Source organism: Lepidochelys kempii, chromosome 3, assembly GCF_965140285.1.
Source record: "Lepidochelys kempii isolate rLepKem1 chromosome 3, rLepKem1.hap1, whole genome shotgun sequence".
In the NCBI taxonomy this organism is placed as follows: domain Eukaryota; kingdom Metazoa; phylum Chordata; order Testudines; family Cheloniidae; genus Lepidochelys; species Lepidochelys kempii.
This window is the reverse complement of record NC_136382.1, coordinates 6,974,079-7,001,850: the sequence shown is the minus strand read 5'-3', so window position 1 is coordinate 7,001,850 and position 27,772 is coordinate 6,974,079. Positions and strand designations below refer to the sequence as shown.

The following is a 27,772-nucleotide window of genomic DNA, read 5'->3' as shown; positions in this document are numbered from 1 at the left end:
AGAAGAGGGATTTGAAGGAGGACAAGGTGCTGGCTTTATGGTCTAATTTTGAGGGAGAGGGTTCCATGCATGAGACATATGGAAAAAAGCACAGACACCGGGGGGAGATGGGATGGCATCACTGGCAGAGCAGGGGATATCGGCAGAGTGACAGCCTATCTCCACTTACCTACTATCCTAAGTTGTGAAGGGTGTCAGAGAGTGCAACAAAGCTGGATTTTGGTGCAGTGGAAACAGGATAATGAGAGCTGAGCTGTGTGTACAGCGTTGTTATGGGGATGCACATTCTGGTTTGGTATCGCAGGTTGACCTGTGCACACTGATTTATTCTTGTAGGGTTGCCCTGCACATGCTGGCCAGTTATCTTCAAAGGGTTGGTCCTGTGTGCTGGTCTGGTGGCATGATTCATTTGGGCAACCTCCTCCTATTGCCTCTACCCAGAGGAAAATAATGTAAAAACAATATGAACATTGCAAACACAAGACCTTTTTGACCAGGGAAGCTAGGCAAATGTTAGTTTCACCCTGACCATGACCCTTTTACAGAAGCATTTTCTAACTCTTCTCTGGAAACTATTCCTGCGGCAATCTGCTGCTCATTCTCTCTCATTATTCTGATTCCTCCCCCTACCCCGACTCCTTCTCTGCTAAATGCTCCCAAAACAACTTAGGGAGTAATTGATGGAAGAAGAAATATTAGTTTTGTTTCACTCAAGAGGCTTTGACTCAAGTGGGCAGTCGCCCATGAAGGAACCCGCTGAGCGGGGGCCATATTCATTTAGCTTTCACAAAGAGCAACCTTGAGTGAAACGCCACTTCGTGTGCATTGAATGCAGTGGCTGGGGCTGGGAGCATGGTTTTTCCATGTAGCACTCGCTCCCATTCATGCAGGGCACACTAATGATAGCGGCGAGCTTTCGGGAGCATAATGGGGAGAGAAATGAAAGAAAAAGGAGTAGGAGGGAGGAGAGGCCAAATCCATTTAGGAGCCGATCTATAAATATATTGGCAGAATGTCTCCTAAATGGTTTCATGAAGACTTTGCTGCATAGGACCACAATGCCCTGAAAAGGTGAACTCAGCGTCTAGGGTTTGAGTGAAAGGTGATGAGAATGGATTTCATTAGAGCAAACAGATGTATCCAGTCATACACCATATAGGGGCTGGTCTTCAACCATGCCAGAGGAATTGGGCAGCTATTAGCATCACTTAACCAGGAGTTGGTGGAAAGATGAGCTGTGTTCCAATGAAAGCCCCGTAACTTCAGGTCCCAAGGAGATGGGGAAAATGAGTCCCCCCTCTATTAATCTAGCCCGTTCTCTTGAGTGTTCTGCTACCACTGTTGTAACCCACCGATTTATGGGTTTGCTGCTGGGTTTGGGCTTACGGAGCTGGATCTGTTAGCTTGGGTAATAGAGTGCAAGCTCTTAGAACCAGTGACCAAGGGTCCGATCCCTGCAGATAATGACTTACCCAGGGACATGGTGTTATACCATGACATGGGAGGTACTGTCACACGAAGCCCCTGATCGTGTTTCACAAAGTGTGCCCATTGGATTGAAGTTTCTTGTGCTGCTCCTCAGATTTGAGGTCTAAATTTCTTTGGGGGGAAAGTCTGGTCAATCCCATTTGATCATTTCTGAGCACTCTGGCCATGGGGCAAGAAACTGTGTGAAGGCAGATTTTCAGCTTAGTCTATTTTTTGCTCTCAGGTGACTGAGAATTGGCTCTATCCACTAATGCGGAGTCTAGCAGTGAGACAAATTCATAGATTCTAAGGCCAGAAGGGACCATTGTGATCATCTAGTCTGACTTCCAGTACGACACAGGCCACAGGACTTTCCTGACTTAATTCTGGTTAAAATAGAACAGAACTTTTAGGAAAAACATCCAGTCTTGATTTAGAAATTCACTTTGGTGAAGAATCCACAACAACCCATGGTCAGTGGCTCCAATGGTTGATTACCATTGTTAAAAATATGCCATGTATTTCCAGTCTCAGTTGGCCTGGCTTCAACTTCCTGCCATTGGATCATGTTCTACATTTCTCTGCTAGACTGGTGGGGTCCATTATCTGGAGATTTTAGGAGACTTGCTGTTAATCCTCCCAGCTCTGCTGTCAGTTTGGCCTAAGGGAATTGCCCATAGTCACACAGCAAAGGTTTCAGACATGGATGCCTAAAGTTGGGCACCTAGTGAAAAGTAGCCTTATTTTCAGAGGTGCTGAGCCCCCATGTCACCCAGTGAGCTGTCATTCAGGTCCTTGGATGAAAGGCACTGTGTAGACACACACTGTATCATTATTGAAGCAAGCCATGGGCTCGGTCCTCAGCTGTGATGAATCAATCCTGAAGCACTTGCATGAAAGGAAAGTGATCAGGAACAGCCAGCATGGATTCACCAAGGGAAGGTCATGCCTGACTAATCTAATCGCCTTTTATGATGAGATTACTGGTTCTGTGGATGAAGGGAAAGCAGTGGATGTATTGTTTCTTGACTTTAGCAAAGCTTTTGACACTGTCTCCCACAGTATTCTTGTCAGCAAGTTAAGGAAGTATGGGCTGGATGAATGCACTACAAGGTGGGTAGAAAGCTGGCTAGATTGTTGGGCTCAACGGGTAGTGATCAATGGCTCCATGTCTAGTTGGCAGCCGGTATCAAGTGGAGTGCCCCAAGGGTCGGTCCTGGGGCCGGTTTTGTTCAATATCTTCATAAATGATCTGGAGGATGGTGTGGATTGCACTCTCAGCAAATTTGCAGATGATACTAAACTGGGAGGAGTGGTAGATACGCTGGAGGGGAGGGATAGGATACAGAAGGACCTAGACAAATTGGAGGATTGGGCCAAAAGAAATCTGATGAGGTTCAATAAGGATAAGTGCAGGGTCCTGCACTTAGGACGGAAGAACCCAATGCACAGCTACAGACTAGGGACCGAATGGCTAGGCAGCAGTTCTGCGGAAAAGGACCTAGGGGTGACAGTGGACAAGAAGCTGGATATGAGTCAGCAGTGTGCCCTTGTTGCCAAGAAGGCCAATGGCATTTTGGGATGTATACGTAGGGGCATAGCGAGCAGATCGAGGGACGTGATCGTTCCCCTCTATTTGACATTGGTGAGGCCTCATCTGGAGTACTGTGTCCAGTTTTGGGCCCCACACTACAAGAAGGATGTGGATAAATTGGAGAGAGTCCAGCGAAGGGCAACAAAAATGATTAGGGGTCTGGAACACATGACTTATGAGGAGAGGCTGAGGGAGCTGGGATTGTTTAGCCTGCAGAAGAGAAGAATGAGGGGGGATTTGATAGCTGCTTTCAACTACCTGAAAGGGGGTTCCAAAGAGGATGGCTCTAGACTGTTCTCAATGGTAGCAGATGACAGAACGAGGAGTAATGGTCTCAAGTTGCAGTGGGGGAGGCTTAGATTGGATATTAGGAAAAACTTTTTCACTAAGAGGGTGGTGAAACACTGGAATGCGTTACCTAGGGAGGTGGTAGAATCTCCTTCCTTAGAGGTTTTTAAGGTCAGGCTTGACAAAGCCCTGGCTGGGATGATTTAACTGGGAATTGGTCCTGCTTCGAGCAGGGGGTTGGACTAGATGACCTTCTGTGGTCCCTTCCAACCCTGATATTCTATGATTCTATGAGCGTGCTGGACTTGGAAATCCATTCTGCATTGCCGCATACCTGCTTGCTGTTGCAAACCGTGCTCTAGCTGTCCGGCACAACTGGGATGTCTTGCGTGATACCACAAGATCATTAATGAGCTGTGCTGGATTTATTTGCAGCCGGATTCTGCCACCCTTACTCCACTTTAGTATCTTACTCCACACTAGAGCAGGCTGAAAATTTTCCAACGGAACTTCTTTGCCGTTGGAAAATGCAGATTCTACAAAATTGAAGAACATGAAGTGATAAAGTCAAGGTGAAGGCTTTTCACTTTATAGAAATGATGCACTTCAACCATCTGATGAAGTGAGCTGTAGCTCACGAAAGCTCATGCTCAAATAAATTGGTTAGTCTCTAAGGTGCCACAAGTCCTCCTTTTCTTTTTGCGAATACAGACTAACACGGCTGTTCCTCTGAAAAGTGCTTTAAGGTCATTTGAACATGAGCTCCCAGGGTGACACTGTGGCCAAAAGAGCTAATGTGATTCTGGGCTTGTAAACAGGGGAATATTGGATATTAGGAAAAACTTTTTCACTAGGAGGGTGGTGAAGCACTGGAATGGGTTACCTAGGGAGGTGGTGGAATCTCCTTCCTTAGAGGTTGTTTAGCCCGGCTTGACAAAGCCCTGGCTGGGATGATTTAGTTGGGGTTGGACTAAACGACCTCCTGAGGTCCCTTCCACGCCTGATATTCTGTGAATCTCAAATAGGAGGAGAGAGGTCATATTATCTCTGTAGGAATACTGTGTCCAGTTCTGATGCCCACAGATCAGGAAGGATGTTGATAAATTGTAGAGCATTCAGAGAAGAGCCATGAGAATGATTAAAGGATTAGAGAAAATGCCTTAAAGAGGTAGACTCAAAGAGCTTAATCTACGGAGCTTGATAAAGGGAAGATTAAAGGGGTGACTTGATCCCAGTCTATAAGTACCTAAATGGGGAACAAATATTTAATAATGGGCTCATCAATCTAGCAGAGACAAGTATGTTTCAATGGTTGGAAGTTGAAACCAGATTAGAAATAAGGCACAAAGCAGCGAGAGTAATTACCCATTGAAACAATTTACCAAGGGTTTTGGTGGATTCTCCACTTCTAATTTTTAAATCAAGATTAGATGGTTTTCTAAAATCTGCTCTAGGAATTATTGTGGGGAAGTTCTCTGCCCTGTGTTAAACAGGAGGTCAGACCAGATGATCACAAATGTACCTTCTGGCCTTGGAAGCTGAGATTTCTAAAACAGATCTCTTGGGAAATTTCATTTTGTGGGAAATGTCAAAAATCTGACTTTCCATCCTGATTCAGGACAGAAGATCAGTTTGAAATGCTGGAATTTCCCACAGAATGGAAATTCTGAGTTTCAACCCACAGCTCTGGTGAGATGAGTCATGGAGTACAGTTCTTCTCCATAGGAGTAAGGGTGGTGCAATATTGGGGGAGGCTATTTGGTGTTTGATCAAACTGCAAAAAAGAATTGGGCTAGATTGTGCCTTGCACTATGCCCTTGAGCAAGGGAGTCAGAGGGGAGATGAACCCACTCTTATCCCCCTATGCTAGATGCCTGGGCCTGGGCAGGCAGGTTTAAGCAGCTGTGATGTACCTGATTCCTCCCTCCCTGGACAGGTGGGCAAGGAGAGGAGTAGTCAGAGGCTTTGGATTTACACAAGCTGCTCACTGGGTGGTGCAATTTACACACCTCCCTTGGCTCAGGGCTGGCTCTAAAGGCCATGTCGCTCATTTCTAACCCATCACAGGAAGTGGTAGAGGATTGGGGTTTCCAATCGGAGAAGCTGCCAGGCTGGCCAATCTCACATTGATGGAAATAGCAGGGTAAGGAAACTCTTACCTCTGTTTCTATAGCACACATCGGCATAATATCCCTAGCACACTTCGGCATAATATCCCAGGTCCATTTCCACAGGGTTTTCCTTTCGCTTTTCTCTAGACACACAATCTGTTCTTCATCTTTCCTTCAGTGCACACTCCGTTCAGTGAGGGAATTCCATCCTGCTGGCAGGAATGGGAGCCAAGAGGACCCATAGGCTGATGAGAGAGAAGACCTGTCAGGCCAGGATATGCCAAAAGCTCTGGAGGATTCTCTCAATGGAAGCGGTGGAAGTCCCCCTTGCTTGGAATGTGTAAATCCAGGCTGGATAAAACTCCGGTCACTGGAGGGAAAGGAGTCAGAACAGTAACTGGGTGTGTCTACATTGCGATCAGAGGTGTGACTGGAGCCAGGGGTAGGCATACCTGTGCTAGAATGGCTAAAACAGCTGTATGGAAATGGTGACACAGGCTAGCAATGGGAGTATGTAACCAGGGACCCCAGCCTGCTTGTACAGCCTGTGCTGAAACCCATGCCGCCCCATCTACCCTGCTATTTTTAGCCATGCTAGCAGGGGTATATCTGCCCATGCTGCAATGCTAATTTGGATTGCAGTGTAGACATACCCATTGCTACATGCCCTGCTTTGGATAAGCTGGACATATCACTGGTGGTCTTCGAACGCTTGCATATGTCCTTCATATTGTAGGATGCATGCAAGTCCCATGCACCAATGCCAGAGCATTTTTCCTAGCAGTACCCATAGCAGGGACCCCACACCAGGTCCCTGTGCTCCAATGGGAGTGTACAAAGGATGGAGCTGCACCACCCCTCCTTTGGTCCTTCTTGCCATCAGTGGTCAGAGCATTCTGTGTTTCCCGTGAACAAACTTCTTGTTGCTTGTTTTCTTACCCAGTGATATATTCTTTCTTCATTGGATTTTTTTTCTTTTCTAATTTTAATTCAAAATGTCTAATTTTAGTTAAAATTTTTTTAGTCGGATGCATTTCTGGACCTTGCCCGATACCAGGGGAACCTCTGCCAAGGACCCCAGCCTTGCTCAAGTTGTCAAAAGCCCATGCCTGTCAGTGACCCCCATATTCACACTGCCTCAGCTGCTTGGGTGAAGGCCATGTAAGAGACGGGTGCTCTGTTTGCCACAATTTCAAGACCAAGTCAAAAGCTGACCACCTTTATATTCTTGTGGAGGCTGCCCCGGGGCCCTGGAACAATGTGTAGAGTGGGGGGTCTGAGAGCCACTGAATCAAACTGTAAACCCTGGATATGATGGAAACCACTTCAAGCCAGGGAGTGTGGCAGCATCCTCAGCACCCCTAGTTCCAGCACCTCGGGGCTGCCCTTCTGCCAGCATCTGAACCCCCTCAGTCATCCAAGGAAGGTGTTTGACATGGAAGCCAGTTGTCAACTAATAGTGGGTGCTTAGCACCCACCAGCCAATCATCTGTTCGGTGGCAGGCGAGAGGTGCTCGGAGGACGGGGTGGAGCAGGGGGCAGGAAGAGGAGGAGCAGGGTGGGGTCTCGGGGGAAGGGATATGGGGGTGGAGCACCTACCTGCGAAAATGAAAGTCAGCACGTGTGTTTCAGCCTCATTTGTTTCAATACCGGCTCCATCCAAGGCTTGATACCAGCCGCTAGGAAGCTCTCTGCGTCCTCTGGTGCCACATTCCTAGTGTAGATCCAGTCCCTGTCACCAAGGCCCCCTGGCGTGGCACCACCTCGGCTCTCAGAATATTCTGATTCTTCACTGTACCCTGAGGAGGGCTCTTGAGTCCGACACTCCCGAGAGGCCAGAGCTTCCAGCAGGTCCTGTTCTCGTACTCAACAAGGCAGATTTCAGAAGAGTAGAGCCAGGGATTGGGACAAGGCACCTCTGGGGTCTGATACTGGCCATGTTGGATCCCCCTCAGCATCCAGATCAACATCACCACTATCTTGCAGGAGCAGATCCCCTGAAAGAGCTGTCTCCCGCCAGTACTGAGAGGCCTGTGATGGTTGGTACTGATTTACCTATGGACTCACAATTACAGGACTTACTTCAACCTGCTCGGGAGCTGCAGCCTCCCCTGATACCACAGGACGAACCTTGAGAGCTTTCTCCCTTGCCTCCCCCTCATGCATTTTCCTCCTCACCCGATGAGGCCCTGGTGCTGGAGGTGTCCTACCCAGAGCCAGATGACTGAAGTGTACCAAGAGCTCCTGAGGAGAATAGCAGCTTCTCCTGGTATGCAGCTGGAGCTAGAGGATGAGAAGACCTGCAAAGTGATTGACATTTTGCATCCGGCTATGGCAGGAAAGGTAGCCCTGCCTATAAGTCATGCCATTATATACTGTGTTAGGATACAGATATTCAGGCCTGTCTGTAAAGGCCTAGACTCTAAGAATTTAGGTGTATTCTTATCACTTGGCGAGTGATAGAGGTATAAAAGAATCAAAATCACTGTCTGCCGGTGTAAGGGCCTTCTCTTACTGTGACAGTCTGAGGCCCTGTTCTTAGGCTCAGGCCTTTGGCTAAGCAGCAGAGGCAGCCATAAGCTGGGAAGCGAACGGTCACATCCTCCCATTCCAAACTAGTCACACTGAAAGAAGGTGCTATTCGGATGTTAGGATACAATCCTGTCCTGATAGTTCCTATCACCTCCAGAGAAAGAGAAGTGCCTAGAAAATGTAAAAGGAAACTTAGTTTGATAGCATCCTGTCTGGCAAGAACTCACTTATCAATAGCTGGGATGTGAAATCCTCACTTCTGCATTGTTTTGTCATTATAGTTCCCACTTTGCTGTTGTTTGTCTGTATAATCTCTGTCTGGTTCTGTGATTGTTCCTGTCTGCTGTATAATTAATTTTGCTGGGTGTAAACTAATTGAGGTGGTGGGATATAATTGGTTACATAATCATGTTACAATATGTTAGGATTGGTTAGTTAAATTTCAGGAAAATGATTGGTTAAGGTATAGCTAAGCAGAACTCAAGTTTTACTATATAATCTGTAGTCAATGAGGAAGTGGGTGGGGGTGGGCATGTGGGTGTGTGAGATGGGAACAGGGAATGGGTGTAAGAAAATTGGAATCATGTTTTGCTAAAGGGGGAAATGGGAATGGGAGTAAGGAAGTTGGAATCATGTTTTGCTAAAGGGGGAGATGGGAACAGGGAATGGGGGTAAGGAAGTTGGAATCATGTTTGGCTAAGGGCAGGAATGGGAACAGGGACACAGGTGTAAGGCTCTGTGGTGTCAGAGCTGGGAAGGAGGATACTAAGGAAGGAAACTGGAATCATGCTTGCTGGAAGTTCACCCCAATAAACATCGAATTGTTTGCACCTTTGGACTTCGGGTATTGTTGCTCTCTGGTCATGTGAGAAGGACCAGGGAAGTAAGTGGGTGAAGGAATAAGCCCTCTAACACACTGTATTACGATACTGTGGCAAAACCCTTCCTCCAAGCCACCTGCTGTCATCCAGGGAATAGCTGAGAAAGAGAACTTAGTTTTTGCATTTGGGTGGGAGCAGCTTTTACCAAGCCAAAGTTAGAAGCTGTAACCTTGGGGGTCTAATACAAGCCTGGAGTGGCAAGTATTAATTTCTAAAATCCTTGTTGACCCCTACCTTCAGCACTCGAAGTGCCAGAGTGGGGAATCAGCCTTGACACCCCCAAAACCTGGTCCTATGTCACCCTGAGATATCCGGGACTATGGTTCTCAAAGCCTGGTCCACAGGGCTCTTAGGCACTAAGTCCTGATGTGCCAATAGTTGCCAGGACTAGGAGCTAAACTCCGACAGAGAACTCCAGTCCTGGGATCTGATTGGCAGAACTCTGGGGGTCCCAACTGGTTCCCGGCTTGTATTTCAACCCACCACAGGAACAGGGTTTCTCCTGCTTGGGACTGCTTCCCTTGTGATACCTGCTTCTACTGCCTGACTCTAATCTCCTGGTAACCTGCCCCTCTCTGCCTCCTGAGCCTGGCTTGCCCTCCGGCTTGTCTCACACTCTGATCTCCTGGCATCTGACCCAGCCTAGCACTCTGCGCCTGCTCCAACCACTAGGCAAGACTGCCCATTGCCCAGATATGACACCTTCTCTCCCTTTTGTGACTCTGGTAACGGGCACTTCAGCCGGGGGGTGGGGAGCACATCTGGGCAATTGTCAGGCTCAGGTTTGTGAACAGCTCCTGAGGCCAGGTTACACACAAACTCTTGATTTGCTCTCAATATTCTGTGCATATTAGAAGTTCCTCCCTCATATTCAGTGCAACGGGGTCCAGGTGCTCACCAACAACACCATGGTAGTTTTTTATGTGGAGAAGCAAGGGGACACCAGGTCAGACAGCCTCTGCCAGGAGACAGTCAAGCTGCAGAATTTATACATATGGATCTCGGTCACTCTCAGGGCATCTCACTTGCTGTGTGCTCATACTGGCCTGGTGGACCACCTGAGCAGATTCGTTAACTTAGACCATGAATGGTCTCTCGACACAGCCATTTTAGTCGCAGTGTTTTGCACAGGGGGCTTTCCAAGGGTGGACCCGTTTGCAACTCAGTAAAATGGGAAGTGTCCACAGTCCTGTTCCAGGTTGGTTCATACTGTGGGCCAGCCTCAGATGCTTTCCTGCTTCCATGGGACAAGGACCTATTGTATGCATGCCCACCAGTCCCTCTGACTCCCTGCGTCATTCTCAAGCTGCAGCAAGACTGAGGCAGAATGCTCCTTATGCCCTCAGCCTGGCTGAGGGAGCTGTGGAATTCCAACCTCTGCAAGCTGTCTACTCGAGAGCCCTTGCTGCTGCCCTTAACCAGAGACCTCATCCCTCAGACCCAGGGGTGGGTGTTGCCCCTGAATCCTTGTGTGCTTTAGAGTAGAGGAGGCTCATTATTCCACAGCAGTGCAGAATATCCTCCTTAATAGCAGAAAATTCTCCCAAGAGCTCCTTACCTGAGTTGATGGAAGACCTTCTCCATCTCGGCAGCCTCCCGTACTCAGTGTCCCCCACTCAGACAGTGTCCCCCGCTCAGGCCAAAATTCACACAATTCTGGGCTACCTCTCGCATCTTCAGGAGTCAGGCTTAGCCCTCAGTTGCTTTTGGGTGCATCTCATGGCTATCTCAGCGGTTCACCTTGGAACTGATGGTAGGACTGTTTTCACTAACCCAGTCATGACCATGTTCTGGAAAGGTCTAGCCTGGTTGTTCCCACCTGTCTGGGATCCGGCACCTGTTCCTATGGGCCCTCCTTCCAAACTTTTAGCTTCCTGCTTGCTTCTACACCTCTCGGTGAAGGTCGCCTTCTTAGTGGCCATCATCTTGGCTAGGAGAATGGGAGAGCTAAATGCACTTGTCACTGGTCTGTCTTACTCCACACCCTAAACTTCTCTCAGAGATAGTATAGGATTTCCACCGAAACCAGTCCATATATGTCCCAGTGTTCTTTCCAAAGCCGCATGCTTCCAATGGTGAACAAAGACTGTGCACTCTGGACGTGTATTGTGCTTTGGCTTTTTGCCTGGAAAGGACAAAGCCCATTTGGGTTTCTTGCCAGCTGTTTGTTTCATACGCGCCGGACATGCAAGGTCAGCAGCAGCTCGCCAAGTGGAGCACCCGCTGCATTGCTAGGTGTGAAAGGGATAGTGCCCTCGGGAAGCAGACCGTACACTCCACCTCTCCAGTGTTCGCAGCACAGGTCCCAGTTGTGGACATCTGCAGGGCAGAGACATGGTCTTCCGTACATGCATTCACCAGACCTCCTTCACTGGCTGCTGTATCGAGGGACAAGGCAAATGTAGGAAAAGTGGTCCTCTTCCAATGAGACGCTGAGCCCCACCGCCTTGGATAGCAGCTTGGGAGTCACCAACAGTATAATGGACCTATGTAAGCAGTCGAAGAGGGAACAAAGAGTTACTCACCTTCTTGCAACTGTAGTTCTCCAAGAGGAGTTGCATATGTCCATTACACAACCCACCTTCCTTCCTCAGTGCTTTGTAACCTACCCTCTGGCTTTATACCCTGTGCTCAGAGCACGAGGAGCTGGATTGTGGGCAAGGGTGCCCCTATAGGTACTGCTAAGGAAAACTCTGCAGTCCAGGTGCGTGGGATATGCACACTCCTTACGGTGTAATGGACATATGCAACACCTCTTGATGCTTGCCACCTTTCACTTCTGCTCCAGCCACATCTTGGCAGCCTAGAGGAGCAAAACAATGGAGAAAAAATCCAGGTAACTTCACTTTTTTTTTTTTTCAAACCACCACCCCCAAAAAGAAAATTCAATCTGAGTTTGGATTCAGGGTCCAGGCTGGTTTTTACTTGATTTGGATCCTCTGTAATCAAAACCCTTAATTCAGCTTTCGTACGTCCCCATGGGGGAAAAAACCCACTACTGTTCTACAGTTCAGTGGTGCACAGATGCTTACCAGAAAGGACTGGGTGTTTCTCAGATTGGGGGTAAGGTTTTACATTTTCATGTGACGGTGTGGAATGCTGCGTGTGTATTGTTACTGGGCAGGACTTAGAGGAGTGGAGTCTGGCTGTGCAAGTGTGAGGTGTGGGAGATAAGGTGTGTTAGTGGAGGAATCCTTGACTGGGTCTTTTCCTTGCTTTTTAGTGTTTGTGTGGGTTGGTCTTTAACAAAGTGTTTTCTTTTTGAATTATTCCATAGGGAACATTTGAAGTCAAGAAACCTGTTTCCAATAACTACAAAACCCATTTTTTTTTGTCCAGCACAAACCCAAGGTTCCGGATCAGGTTCCTACTTTTAAATGATTAGCATATTTAATTGAGCAAATCTGTTGGCATTTACAGTCAGACAGATCATTACGATTGTATTCTCCCAAGAAACTGACGGTGTGAGGCGGAAAAAGGTCAGATCTGTCAATAACCATGCCAGAGAAATAAAACCCATTTGCATGGACAGACAGACCCTCTCGGCTTCAGAAATGTGATAGTGGACAGAGCAAGGGATTAGTGCATGTACGTCATGAGGGCAGAGAAGGATGAAACGTGCCCTGTCCATCAAACTGTCCCTATTGGTACAGAAGACACGGCACCGGTCTGTAATGACTATAAAGGGGATGCTTTATTGAGGCTGCTGGACACACAGCAACTCCGTGGTTCTCTAGATCCTGGACAGAGCCGCATGGCCTGTGTTTGCCAGCATCCTCATTCAGGGCCTCTCAGAGTCCTGGTTTGTGATGTGTAGTGACGGAAGGAGCTGCTATGTGACACCCATCAAATTCTCCACTTGGCTTTTGGCTTCATAACCTGGGGAAATGAAAGTTGCCCTCGCTTGTCAGAATCTCCTAGGGAGAGTGGGCACTGGTACCTCTGACCCCTAGGGGTGCCTCCAAAGCATAGTCCAGAGACACTGTAACTTCAGGGCTCCTCCCGGAAGAGGAAGAATAACTCATCTCTGCCAAGACTCCGGTTTAATCCCCCTTACATTGGTCACCTCCTGAAGGTCACCCTGGGTCTTGGACTCCTCCCTCTCATGAACTGTCTAAGACTGCAGGGTTTTTTTATATTCCTATTTATAGTGCAATGATAGGATCAAGGGGAATAAGCAATTAGCGTCCCCTGAAACGCACCCTGCTTCCCTTGTCCCATGCATGTTTACCTCTCTCCAGCAAAGCGAGAGCAGCTGTGACGTGTATGGGGCTCCAGGCAGCCTGGGGGGCTGAATCTGGCCTTTTGGAGGTAAGTCTCGGTCTCTTCTTCTTATCACTGGGCGGGGGGAGGGGTGGGTCGCTCTGATGTAAAATGAACTATTCCCTTTTCACCCCCTATCTCTGCCTCAACATTTCCTAGAGGGAAGTTCTGGGTGGGGTAGTCAGCACTGGGTAGAATCAGAGTTCATTTCTGACTTCCCAGCCATGGTGGTGGCATAGTTTTCACTGCAAGCTGACCCTGCTTGCCCGCCACATGCCTCGTACGTTGGCTGGTCAAAAACCCACATGGGCACGAGGTGCGGTTTTTAGGACCATGCCAGAAAAGATGAGCCTTTTAGCAAGGCACTGAGCCATGAGAGGGGGATTCTTGGTGCTGGCAGCTGCAAGGTTTGGCTCTCCTGTGGTAATGTTTGGGGGTGAGGCTCTGGGGTGGTTCTGCTGGATTTCCAGTTCTGGCTCATTTATTCAGTCATGCTGCTGCAGCTGCTGTTCCCCAACTAAAACATGGCTCAAAGGCGGATCTTCATTCTGTCCCGTTGGAAGATCACCCCCACAAAGGTTAAAGATTTCAGCTGTGATGAAGTGGAAAATGCTCCCCTCCTGACGTGACTGTATTTTACACCCACTCTGCACAGCTAGTGCAAGGCCCTGGAGACTCGTGGCCCCGTCCCTCTGGGTCTGTCTTTCTCCCTGAACCCTTTGTATAGCGAAGCAGTTTTGCAAACCAGCCAAGCTACGCCCCAGGCAGAGTCCCACACAGGGCTCAGCTTGTGCTGGGCCATAGCTTTAGTTCTAATTCACTGGCCCTGGAATTTCTCTGGCTCCAAGTTAAGGGGATTAAACATCATCCTTCCCTGCTGTTGTGTAAAGGGAGCGTGGCCGAGGGGTAGAAGCATGACTAGGTGGCAGGAGAACTGGCTTCTCTCCCTTGTTCTGCCACAGATTTGTTGGGTGACCTTGGGCATGTCGCCTCTCGGGGCTTCAGTTCAGGAGTGTTGGGAGCCTGATAAATTAGCCAAGTCCCCTGAGCATCATGGCTGGAAGATCCTATGGAAGGGAAAAGGACTGACCCCATATACAGGGGTCTGATTGGGAGCCCCCTGCTCCCATGCTGGGACACCTAGTGTGAGTAACTGCTGCCTAATGGAAGTTGGGGGGGCCCAACCTGTCTCCTAGTGAGTGAGGTTAAAATGGGAGTCCATCAAAGTGTCCCTATTGGTACAGAAGACAGGGCACCAGGCTGTAATGAATATAAAGGGGATGCTTTATTGAGGCTGCTGGACACACAGCAACCTGGTGGGGGTCTCTGGTTCCCAGACACAGCCCTATGGGACTGCTTGGTTTGGGATTCCATTTAGACAGGAAGCTCTGCAAGACTGATATTTTGGCAAGGGAATAAATGTCTCTGTGTAGCTATAGCTCCAAATCCGGACGCCTCCTTGATTTATATTCAGCCCTTACTAACGCAGGGCTCCCATGCACATCAAATGGAGTTCTGCCTGAGCAAGAACTATGCTACATCTAAGTGAGTGCTTCCTACTTGGGCTCCTAGCCGATATAAATGGTTGCTCTTTATGGCCTTCATCTTCGCTCAGACCGAGCTGGGATAGCTTTTTTTCCACGTCTCACGCCACTTGAGAATCCCTCTTCTTCACCTCGCGTCACTTGTGGTCCTTGGGGGAGGCGGGGTCCGAGGGATCAGCCGTGGAGTTCAGAAGACATTTAAATTTCCCTTTTGGAGAAGGACGGAGCCAAGGGGAGGACACTGACAAAAGCGAGAAGGTGGGAGGTTAAAATGGAGCTGAGATGGGCAAACGGATGGGACCAGATTGGCCTAATGTTTTCTGCTCTGACTGCCCCGTCTTCAGCTGCCCCCATGGTCGTTACACCACTTGCAGGTTTCTGTGAGTGACTAACTGAGCAAGGTAGGTTAAGATTTCAGCTTTCTCAGGCACGGATTGAGCCTAGGCATGAAGCACGTTTTCCTTTGTTCTTTGTTTTTCAGGTTAAATAGTTACACAGGGAACTATTGAGGAGGATTGACCCTGGATTAATGAAGGAGCTCAGCTGCTGATGGCAAAAGCCTGCTGATGGGTGTCTTCCCCTACCTGTTTCTAGGGAAGCCCGCTGTCTCCTGGAAGCGGCTTGTGACTGGCAGATGGGAAGAGCTGTCCGGGGTCCTGTAAACTGAGACAGGTCTTCACAGCTCGGACAGCACATTTTTAAGGCGACTCAGCTGCCAGCAGATCCACGCAGAGGAACCATCTTAGTGCGGAGAGCTGGTAGGAGCCTGTGGGGGTTGTCGCTTGGAGGTAGGCCTCTCCTGTTGGTAGCTGGTGTAATGAGGAGCAGTAAAGGTCTATGGGGTCAGGCCAGCGCCTTCTCCTCAATGACCCACTTCACTCTCACACACTGCGTTCCCCATTTGTGTGTGGCTGCTACCCAGTTATCCCCGCTGTGAGCTACATGCCAGCAGGACCCTTCCTCTTTGGCCTCTTGGCACAGTAGCCATTGGCTCTCTTGGCGGTAGCCAGTGCTATGCATGTGGGTTTCCCCAAGTGGCCATCTCGATCCTGGGCACTGAATGAATGACAGTGTGTTACCCAGGTGGCTCCTTGTTTGCACCCTTCACCTTCCTCATGAAGTTCGCCCTCCCCCTCGGCTCCACCAGGATGGCCCTGTGGTCTCTCATCTTCATGGCCGTCCTGAGTGGCCCCTCGCTGCAGAAGCCCCTGGCTGCTGAAGATGACAGCAGGGGGCACCACGGGAACACAGGCCTGATCCAGTGCGGGGAGTACAGCAACCAGATCCTGCCCAACGGCCGGTGTAAGATTGTTGCCACCTTGCCACAGATGGACGAGCAGCGGTGCCCAGATATGTTCCGCTGCACGGACGAGGTCTCCTACTGGCTCCACGAGAACGAGGAGCGCAAGCAGCAGATCCTGGAGCTGCGGGAGCTGATCTCTGAGCTGCAGGAGGAGCTGAGGAACCACCGGCATCGCATCAAAGTCCTTGAGCTGCAGGTAAAATCCAGGAGCATTTCCCTGGCCTCCCAACTGCCTTTCGTAGGCCTCCGGTCTTTGCCAGGGGTGGGCGTGTGGGTGGGCACAGTAGGATACACATAGGTTAATTGTGACCCTTCCTTCCTCTTCTGAGGTCACTTCTCATCTGACCCCACCAACACAAGGAATCTCCAGCCTTATTATTCCATCCAACTCCCTTTCTCAGTTGTCAAGTTTTTGGATCATTAGGGTCACCCTCTGCTATAATTTCTGCATCACCTCCCTGCTCATTGAAAGACAGATGGAAGTACAGAGCTGGGTATTTGGCACCTGCGTTTTCCCACTTCTTTGCCCCCTGCTTGGTCATCTGCACCTGGTCAAAGTGGGTCCGAATCACTATTATGAGAGAATCCTGATCTGCTAGTATTTGACATCCACATAGCATTCTCCTCATTCAAACACTTATGCAAGGTGCGGGGAGAAGCCAGGCCCAGGTGTGAAATTTGATGCACTCTCTGGAACCTCAGCTGTCATGTCTCCTGCTGCTTACAAGCAATGCACCATCCCTGGCACTGTAATAAGGTGACCTGAGTGCAGCTCATGCCAAATGTAGCTTCAACCAGGGCTAGATTAATTTCCCGCACATGGTTTAATTGCTCCTGGCTTTAGGCAGCCTGGATCTGGATTCGGCATGCTGGTCCATTGGGGAGGAACTAGGAGGAATGGGGGGAAAACTGAGCAACTTTCAGCTATTGGGGCGGGGGAGAACCTTTCCAGGCAGTGAGATCTTATTAGGCTCTCAGAGGAAGTGATGGAAGCTGTTTGCTTGAGTCATTACAACCAGATTGGACAAAACCCTAGAGAATAGACTATGGGTCAAAATCTTGCACTAGCCTCCCCAGGCTGGACGAGATGAGTCCGGCATGTCAAAGTGCTGTGAGTCATTTGCTGTTTGGCTTTGTTTCATTCTCATTTGCCTTCTCCGGCTCCTTCTGCTGATCCCCATTTTGCAATGTATCGCCTTCCCGGCAGATTTCCAGGTCATTGTTGTTTTGTCCCTGGGCCTGAGTCACAGAGACCTTTCCATCTGCCCCGTGCTCGTGTCCTGATTCAGCCATGCTCAGTCCAACAGTCCGCCTTGTTCAGACTGACCCTCTCTTGCCTGTCTGAGCTCAGTCCAAGCGGGACCCTTTCTGAGCCCTGAACTTCACCTCTCTCATCACATATACAGTGATTGCATTGGCACCGATACCTGCCCTTTTCTATAGGCTTCAGCACAAAGTGTGTGGATCTTCAGGGTGTTTAGGTATTGGTCCCCAGCTCGTTGTCTGCAGTAATCCATGAGTACCTTGAAGAGACTGGAGTTGGTCCCTATCAGCACAGACACATCAGAGGTTCCTTTAGGGTCGGGGCATATTAAGGCAGCTGTGTCCACCTCTTCTTACCCCAGCCACTTCCTCTGGGAATTCCAGGTGCACTGTGACATACCCTTGGTAGAGGTATTCATTCACGCTGAGGCCACGCAGGCCAAGGCCAGTCAGGGGCTGTATAGATAGGTGCCTAAGCATCCATTGGTAGAAGGACTGAAGTATAATCGTCACTTGAGATCCAGTGCCAAGCACTGCTTCACGTTCTGTCCCTTTGATCCTCACCGCGACCTCTGCTCAAGGCCCTTTCAGTCCTGAGGGCATCCCATTTGGACAGTCTTTTCCAGGAGAGCCTTCAAGTCCTGTGGGTCTGGGTGGCCCCCAGATCCTTCAGCAGTTCCTCAACCCCCTTCCCAACTGGTCCTCAGCTTTCCATACACTAAGGAGGGATTTTCTTCACGGCGCTTGGCTGCACTGTGCCCATCCTGACCACACCAGGAGCAGAAGAATTGTCCTTTCCCCTGTCACCCACGTGGGCTGGGGGCTCTAAATGCTGACTTTTCCATCGCCACAGGCAGAGGCTCCTTACTCCTGGAAGTCTTAGCTTGGTCAATGGTGCTTTGCAGCTCAGCTATGTGTGTTGGGCAAGTTCCTCTCCGGCGCTCGCCATCAGCACATTGGTTGTCTGCAACGGTGCTGTGCTGGCTGGCTCAGATGTCTGGGCTTCCCAAAACTCACTGGCAGCCTGCCTTTCTTCCTCCTCGCTGACATCAGCTGGGAGTAACTCTGGGGACGTTTCTGTCGCTCTCTTAACTGGAGATGAACTAGAATCAGCTTCTGATATTGAGTTTTTCTCTTACAATTTGAGCCAGTCTGGTCTGGTCCATCTGCTCAGCAGTCACTGCTCCCCTCTGGACAGCTCTCTGAAGCAGTCTCTCTCCACCTCTGTATATAGGCTGAAACCTTCTCTCTCCCCCCACTTTGCTGTCGGGAATTAAGGAACTTACAGTAACTGTCCTCAGAGCCCTCTACACTCCCAAAGGTGTGATCAGGGGCCTCTAGGCAGTCCTTCACACTGACCCCAGGGTTAGCGAGCTTCAGGGTACAAATCACGTTGAATGCTGGGCCCTTTGGCTCTCTACTTGACATCTTCACATTTCTGCGTCTGGTACAGCCCACTCCTGGAGCATTTCAGTGGTATGTTCTATCCAGGCTTCAAACACCTGGGGAAGAGGCATTGGGATAGGACCACCAGCAAGTAACTTTAACTTGTGATAGGAGCTTGATGTAGCATGGGACAACACAACCTTTTCCAATGTTTGCCTCGTGATTTTGCCCAATCATTGGCCAAGGCTGCAGCCCCCCCCCCCCCAGCTAGGGGCTGCTGAGTCAGGGCCCAACCAACCTGACATATTCACCATTATACAAACAGTGATTTTCATCAAAAATACAGCAGGATTGTTTTCCCAACTTTGTGAATTACTCAAGATGTGCTTGCGAGGGGTACTGACCCAGCATCCCAGTCAAGCCCCCTTTAAAATGTAACCCTTCTTCCAGGTGGAGCCAGCAGTGAGTGGGCCAGGTTCAATATCTAAGGGTGACTTTCCATAGATACAACACACAACTGGCACAAGCCCCCACCCAGTAACCTGGGAAAATTATGCACCAACCCCTAGGTGCCTCTGAGAGGCAATACTTCCCTCCTCTTATTAAATTTCTTTTCTACACTCAGACTCTGCTAGTAAGAGAGGAAGTAACTTGGTGTTAATTTGGGAAAGCACCACAAACAGAGTTCATAAGCCATGAGCAAAAGCCCCAAGCCCAAGTAAGTTGGGTAGTGCCCTTTTCACCTCAGGTTCTAAAGTCCAGCAAACCAAAAGTCCCTTTAACGTGCCCAGTCCTTCTCTGCACCTCACTCACAGTTGCTGTCCTTGCTCAGTGCAGACCCAGAGTTCAGAGGTGCGTCTGCAGAGTTCACCTCACCTCCTGGCTGGGGTAAGGAGGCACGTTACTTGCCCCACTGCTTGGGCACTCATCTGCCGCTCGCTGTGCCTCTCCACCAGCTTCCCTGCTGGCCGCTCGCTGCACCTCTCCAGCCACTCATTCGCCAGCTGACTAAGTCATTGCTGGCTGCTGTGATCTCTGCATATCTGTCTTAGTGATTTTCAGCTCTTTGCAATCTGGGCAGAGACACTGCCCCATTGTAACTGATTTCAGCTCTGATTGAGCATTTAAAATAACAAAAGAGCCTCCTGATGAAGCCTATTTAGTGCTTTCTTTGAACAGTGGGGAGGAACAGGTTAAACCAGACCAGGTGGAACCCTTGGGGAGGGTTTGTAATCCTCCTGGCTGGGACACCTGTCCTTACCCCTCTACCTTCACTGGGCTCTGGCATTCAAGCCCCTGGTTTAACAAGGTCCTTTCAGCTGAGGGTAGCCCCCCTCATTTGGGACAGGTTAAGCACAGTCCTGCTTCCCTGTATTCCTATAACCACAATATTGGTAACAGCATTTCACTACCCCTGCATTCTGTACTAAAGTGATTTGTAACCCAATGCCAGCCAAAGTTGATTACTTTGAGCAAAACACCAGTCTGTCTGCTGGATATCTCAGCAGAGCAGGAGCAAACTGTATTTACATAAACACATCCAAAGTCTCTCCCACTCCCAGCTAGCTGTCGGGGAAGCATTCATTCAGTTCATTTAGACCCTTACATGTGATTAAAACAAACTTCCCCAAATATCCCTCCCACTTGATCCCTGCCTCATCATCCTCCCAGTTCATGCTGGTCCCCTCTGTCTCTCAGCTGTCCTGGCACCTGTAAGGAGTAGCTCCCGCCATTCAAAGCCACCCTCTGCTTTCCTCTCTCTTACCCTCTCCCCTTCTGTCATTTGCTCTGCTCCGCCTCCTCCACCCTGTCCATTTGATCAGTATTTCCTGTTTTCCATCCCCATCCTCCACCAGACCTTGTCACAAGTGGATGTGCCTCCAGGTTCCTCAAGTTATCTGTCAGCCCTTTTCCCAACTACCAGCTGGATCCTGAAACCCTTGTGAAGGTTTCACCAGTCCTTAGCTAGGCACTCTCCTTCTGTTTGGACCCTAAATGATTTATTTGCCCCCCAGCCCTGCTGCTAGGAAATGGGCAGTCTTTGCCCCAGGCCCAGAGGCTTCAGGAAGAGTTAGTTATGCTAAAGAAGCTCTGTCTGGGGCTGCCGCTTTCCCCGTGTTCCTCATTTTAGGCCGATATCCTCTGTTGGTGGCCCAGGTGTAACGCGCATACCCGTCCATTCCCACCTGCAGCAGGTTGGCATCAGTGCTTGATGCCACAGTTTCTAGGAGGACTGTGCCCGACGCGCTCTTGGGGCAGTCTCCTCCCCACCCCTGCGTACAGAGACAGGCAGCTTGGCAGTGTTGGCAAATGGAACAGGGGCCACGTGCATCCAGCTCTGAAGAGCCAGCACCCAGCCAGCTGTGCCCAACCAGAACAGCCCCAGCTGCGCACATCTGGCACCTAGTGGTTTAAGCTTCTGGCTAGTCAGCTCCTAAGCAGATGGGGCAAAGGACGGGGTGGGGTGTGTGAGCGTCACATCGATGTGACGAGAGGAAAACGCTGGACACTGGCACTGTTAATATTGTACCTCAGGAGAGGTATGATGACCCTGAGCCTCTGCCTCTCGCTGCAGCCTCTCAGACCCTGGAGCTAATGGTATTGGAAAGGAGAGAGAGGAGGAAAGGGCCAGCTGCCTGCACCAGCTGGGGAATTGTCAGCGCGTACCCCCAAGAACCCGTCTCCCTCCCGCACCAGGCTTCCCAGGCCTGCTGTGCCCCATCCAGCCACTGAATGGCTTTCTCTCCCCTTCCCCCGCACTTCATGCTTGGCTGGCTCTACAGGAGTTCCCGTTGCAGGCGTTGGTCTAAGAAGCCCTGTCTGGTCCTGGATTGAGTCCTGCCCCTGGATGGACATGCTGATGTACCCTTTGGTTCCTCTACACTGCAGTTAGACACCCAGCTGACTCAGGCTCCCAGGGCTTGGTGTAAGGGGTTGTTTCATTATGGTGTAGATGTTCAGACTCGGGCTGCAGCCCAGGCTCTGGGTCCCTCTTGCCTCACAGGGTCTTAGATCCCGGGCTCCAGCCTGAGCTCAAATGTCTACACTATTAACAGCTCTTTAGCCAGAGTCAGCTGGCACAGGCCAGCCACAGGTGTCTGATTGCTGTGTAGACATCCCCAAAGCACTTAGGGACACCTGGAATTCCCTTCTCTATGTTCCCAGATGTTGGAGATTAGAAGAGACCCAACAAGCCCTGTCTCCACCCCCTGTCAATGAAGGGTTGCTCCCTACACACTGTGCTCCAGGACTTTCTCCAGCCCAGCTGTAAATGTCTCAAGCAATGGGGCTTCCTGCATGGCCCTTGGGAGACTATTTCACAGTTGAATAGATCCCATCTCCAGTTTTCCTGCCATCCAGTCTCTCTTTCCCGTTGTTCATTTCCCTGTCCTTTCTCCCAGATGCAACCCCTTGTTCCTCCAAACTATCCATCTCCCACCTGGGTCTTCCCCCCATCGTGGTTTGGTCAAGTTCCACCTGTTCCAGTGTGTTCACATTTCCTCCTAAATTGCTGCTCTTTCCAAAAAGCCTCACCAGGCCAGCTGCTGCTGGCTGTGATGGTGCTGTAAAGCCGGAGTGACTCCACTATGTAACTGCCAGCCCCCGGGGGCAGTGGAAAAGTCCCGGTAACCCCCAGAACAGTTGTGACGTGACTGTTTACGCATGAGCCAGGTCTGCTCCCAGGCCGCCTTTACCCCAACGGCTGCACCTCTCAGATAAAGGGGCACTGTAGTTATTTCCCCCCCCTAAGCTGCCTGCGAGTCCTGTAGCAGCAATAGACTAGCTCAGATCCCTCCTCCGGAAGGATTAGTGTGAGACTGCCCTGCATGCTGCTTGGTTTAATGAGATCTCCGGCCATCTGTCCTCTGCCCAGCTCGGAGCCCATCTAGGTCTCTCAGTGAAGGACGGTGATTCATTCGTTTGTTTATTTTTGCACTGCGATATGCCAGGGCCCAGATCCTTAGCTGGTGTCAGTGGAGCTCCTCCTGCTGAGGATCGGGCACCTGGGGAGTCTTTTAACAGATCTGGGAAACAGACACAGTGGGGGAGGCTTATTTAGAAGTTGATGAAGGGGGGAATCCACTCCAGAGGAGGAGAGGGATCCAAGGGGCTGTAGCCAGGCGGAGTGCAGGGCAGTTACCCAAAGGAACATGGGGGTTGAAGATCAGGAATCTCTTCGTTACTCTGGATCCCACAGCCTGGTCTCTCAAGGGACGCCATGGAACCCCTACTGCTTGGGACATTTTAAAGGAGCTGGAAGCACATACTGCAAGGAGCTCTCCTGAACTGACCAAAGGCCCAGTGGTTCTGTTCCTTCTCCCTCCCCTCTGATAGGCTGCAGGACCATGTGGCACTAGCTGAAATCAGGACAGTGGGTACATAAAGGACTTTCTGCCACACTAGGGTCCTGATCAATGGCCAGGGCTCCTAAGCACTAGATAATATAAATGAATAACACCAATCTAAGCAAGTTCACAGACTTACCAGGTGGAGGACTGCAAGAAACACCAGTCACTACACAAGAAAGGGAGTTTGTTGTAGTTTCATAATCGATTTGGGGCCAATTGTTGCTCCTGTCAAACAATATTACTTAACTCTTCCATAGCAGATTTCATCCCTAAATCTCTAAGGGCTTTACAAAAGCCAGTGAGTATCACGGTCCCATATTACAGATGGGGAAACTGAGTCACAGAGCCGGGGCATGTTTCAAACGTTCCAAGACCAGAAGGGACCACTGTGGTCATCCAGTGTGATCATCTATGTAAACCACGCCAGAGAACTTCCCCAAAATAACTTCTAGCGCAGATCTCTTAGAAAAACACCCACCCTTCATTTAAAAAGTGTCTGTGAGGAAGAATCCATCACGACCCTTGGTAAATTTTTCCAATGGTTAATTACTGTCACTTTTAAAAATCAGAGGGGTAGCCGTGTTAGTCTGGATCTGTAAAAGCGGCAAAGAGTCCTGTGGCACCTTATAGACTAACAGACGTATTGGAACATAAGCTTTTGTGGGTGAATATTTTGTCATGCCTCCAACGAAGTGGGTATTCATCCACGAAAGCTTATGCTCCAATACGTCTGTTAGTCTATAAGGTGCCACAGGACTCTTTGCCACTGTTAAAAATGTACGCCTTATTTCCAGTCTTAATTTGTCTAGCTTCACCTTCCACGCATTGGACCATGTTAGACCTTTCTCTGCTAGATTGAAGATCCCGTGATTAAATATTTATTCCCCGTGCAGGTACTTAGAGACTCTGATTAAGTCACCCCGTAACCTTCTCTTTGTGAAGCTAAATAGACTGAGCTCCATGAGTCTATCACTATAAGGCAGGTTTTCTAATCCTTTAATCAGTCATGGCTCTTCTCTGAACCCTCCCCAATTATCAACATCCTTCCTGAATTGTGGGCACTGGAACTGGACACAGGATTCCAGCAGTGATCGCACCAGTGCCGAATACAGAGGTCAAATAACCTCTCTACTGCTTGCTCAAGGGCACAGAGCAAAGCAAGGAGTAAAACCCTTGTTCAGTTCCCTGTCCATCGGACCATGCTGCCTGTCACATGGAGCAAGCTTAGTCTGTAGCTGTGTTATTAGAATCCTAGCCTAAGGTCTCACAGCCACTCGGCATCCCCTCAAACGCTTCTCTCTGCTCACGTACTCCATGCTGCGAGCATGTTCATTTCTATCCTGTGGGATTGCCAAATGCAACCCCATTGGTTGAGTTGTGATCATGTGACTGAAAGCAGTTTGTTATGGCTAGCTGGTTTCACTGGTTTGATTGTTATTTTTGAACATTAGCTGGCTAGTAATTGGCTGGTCCATCTAGCCAGTATCCTGTCTTCCAAGCGTGGCCAATGCCAGATGCTTTAGATGGAATGAACATAACAGGTGATCATCGAGTTATGCATCTCCTTTCGTCCATTCCCAGCTTCTTGCAGTCAGACATTTAGGGACGCCCAGAGCATGGCATTGCATCTCTGTCCATCTGATAGCCATTGATGGACTTATCCTTCATGAACTTATCTAATTCATTTTTGAATCCAGTTATAGTCTTGGCCTTCACAACATCCCCTGGCAATGAGTTCCGCAGGTTGACTGTGCATTGTGTGAAGAAATACTTCCTTTCATTTGTTTTCGTCCTGCTGCCTATTAATTTTGTTGGATGACCCCTGGTTCTTGTGTTATGAGAAGGAGTAAATAACACTTCCTTATTTACTTTCTCCACACCAGTCATGATTTTGTAGACCTCTATCATATCCCCCTTAGTTGCTTCTTTTCCAAGCTGAACGGTTCCAGTCTTTTTAATTTATCCTCATCTGGAAGCTGTTCCATACCCCTAATAATTTTTGTTGCCCTTTTCTGTACCTTTTCCAATTCTAATATATCTCTTTTGAGATGGGGCAAAGAGATCTGCACAATACTATTCAAGGTGCAGGTGTACCATGGATTTATACAGAGGCATTATGATATTTTTTGTCTGATTATCTGTCCCTTTCCTAATGATTCCTAACATTCTGTTTGTTTTTTTGACTACTGCTGCACATGGAGTGGATGTTTTCAGAGAACTATCCACAATGACTCCATGATCTCCTTCTTTAGTGGGAACAGCTAATTTAGACCCCATCATTGTGTATGGATAGTTGGGATTATGCTTTCCAATGTGCATTGCTTTGCATTTATCAACACTGCAGGGTACCAGTCCCCTGGGAAGCAGGGCAGTTGGGACGATAAGCACATTAAAGATGGAGAGGTGCTCAGATACTATCGTGATGGAAAGCCATGTAATACCCTCAGGCAGTCAGACAGAGAGGGAGAGTCCTGTGAAGGTGACAGTCTCTCATTATTAAGAGTTCATCTCATTCTTCCTGTTTATTCTCCAAAGTAAAAATGCCAGGTGCAATGCTCCACATTGTGTGTTAACCAGTTGTGATGTGACAAGGACTTGACTGTGACATAATTTACGAGGAGAGGCTGAAGGAACTGGGATTATTTAGTCTGCAGAAGAGAGGAGTGAGGGGGAATTTGATAGCAGCCTTCAACTACCTGAAGGGGGTTTCCAAAGAGGATGGAGCTCGGCTGTTCTCAGTGGTGGCAGATGACAGAACAAGGAGCAATGGTCTCGAGTTGTAGTGGGGGAGGTTTAGGTTGGCTATTAGGAAACACTGTTTCACTGGGGGGTGGTGGTGAAGCACTGGAATGGGTTACTTAGGGAGGTAGTGGAATGTCCATCCTTAGAGGTTTTTAAGGCCCGGCTTGACAAAGCCCTGGCTGGGATAATTTAGTTGGGGATCGGTCCTGCTTGGAGCAGGGGGTTGGACTAGATGATCTCCGGAGGTCCCTTCCAACCCTGATATTCTGTGATTGTAAGGAGTCTGAGGGCTGCTGGAAATCAAGGGGCAGGAGCAGATGAATTCCAGTATTCCTTCAGATGCAGTTTATTGACACAGCCACAACCAATACACTATAAAACAATAATCAAAATGATGTGACAAACAGAGTTGGATCGTCTAGTCCTTGTGATTTATTACACCGCCAGAGAGAGTTCAATCCAGGTGAGAAAAGGTTTCACGTTGTTATTGAACCTCGTAAATGTTTGCTGTCAAATGGCACTCCAGATTGGCTGGCTGCATTGAATTATGCAGATTGTTGGGTAGCTCTCAGCGTAATCAAATACTGACTTGGGGATAGTATTATCAGGATTCCAGTGAAAATCCATGAATACCTTAGGCAAAGAGCATTACAGCAAATATTGGCTCCAGATTGTTTTCCAAAGTTTTCCTGTGAATCCTGAAGCCAGCAGAAACAGTTATAACAGAATTGCAGTTGCACCATCCTGTGGCAGAAATGCCGAATGACTTTCCTTGGCTAGAAAGGATGGGGGAAGCTGGGTCTTTGAATTATCAGTATCAGCTAAAAGAGACCAAATTGTGGACACTTGAAAAACAGCTTCAGCTAACTGAAGATTCAAGCATCTCTGCAGTGTCGTCACAGATCCAGGGTGGATCGTAAGTGGAGGTGCATAGTCTGTATACCCTGGATGGCAAATTTAACCAGCAGCAATCTTGCACTGCTATTTGGGGTTTCACACTAGCAGCTGCAGAAGGGAGGCAGCCCCCTTAGAGGATCAGGACTCAGAATACAGAGGCATTGATCTCAGAGGTGGAAAGGCTGGGGGTGCAGTTAATTTCAGGCACAATGTTGCACCTTGGTGCCCCAATGTTAGAACATTTATATGCAGTGATGAGCTGCCAAAATCTTAACACCCAGTTCCCTCCTCGCCCCACGAGGGGGTCGTTGCCCACCCCCGCCCCGTGGGACTCCTGCCCCGTCCAACCCCCCCATGTTCCTTGATGCCCCCCCTCCCTCGCCTGTCCCCTGACTGCCCCCAGAACCAGGCAGGAGGGTCTCGTGGGCCACCGTAGTGGGTGCCCACCCCACCCCTAAGAACCAGAGGGACCTGCCGGGGGGCAAGGTGGGGAGTCCTGGAGGTGCTTACTTGGGGCAGCTCCCAGGAAGCATCCGGCAGGTCCCTCTGGCTCCTGGGGCGGGAGAGCGTAGCTGGGGGGGAGCAGGGGGGAGCGGCTGCTCCCCCGTCTGATCACATCAAAAGTGGCGCCTTAGACGCCGACTCCCTGGGTGCTCCGGGGCTGGAGCCCCCACGGGGAGAATTTGATGGGTGCAGAGCCCCCACCGGCAGCTCCCCGCCCCGCGCCTGGTCCCAGCTCACCTCCGCGCCTCCTCCCCTGAACGCGCCGCCCTGCTCTGCTTCTCTGCCCCCGCCCCCCAGCTTCCCACGTATCCGCTGTTGGTGCGGGAAGTCGGGGAGGGCTGAGAAGCAAGCGGCGGCTTCCCGCTCAGGCCCAGGGAGGCGGAGGAGAGCTGGGGTGGGGAGCGGTTCCCCTGCCCCCCGGTTACCTGCTGTGGTGCGGGCGGCCCCCCTCGCACACCCCTGCCCCAGCTCACCTCCGCTCCGCCTCCCTGGGCCTGAGCGCAAAGCTACCACTTGCTTCTCAGCCCTCCCAGGCTTCCCGCCCCAACAGCTGATTCATGGGAAGCTGCGGGGGTGGAGGAGCGGGACGGCACGTTCGGGGAGGAGGCGGAACGGAGGTGAGCTGGGGCCGGGCGCGGGGCGGGGAGC

General features: G+C 49.8%; 1 protein-coding gene across 1 annotated transcript in view; it reads left to right on the top strand.

Moving 5' to 3' along the window:
• The first annotated feature begins 15,744 nt into the window (after positions 1-15,744).
• LOC140908096 (fibrinogen-like protein 1) overlaps positions 15,745-27,772 on the top strand; it is a 34,408-nt gene continuing 22,380 nt past the window's right edge. Inside the window, exon 1 of the mRNA XM_073335071.1 lies at positions 15,745-16,179. Coding sequence (XP_073191172.1) covers positions 15,745-16,179 — 435 coding nt within the window. The remainder of the gene's footprint in view (positions 16,180-27,772) is intronic.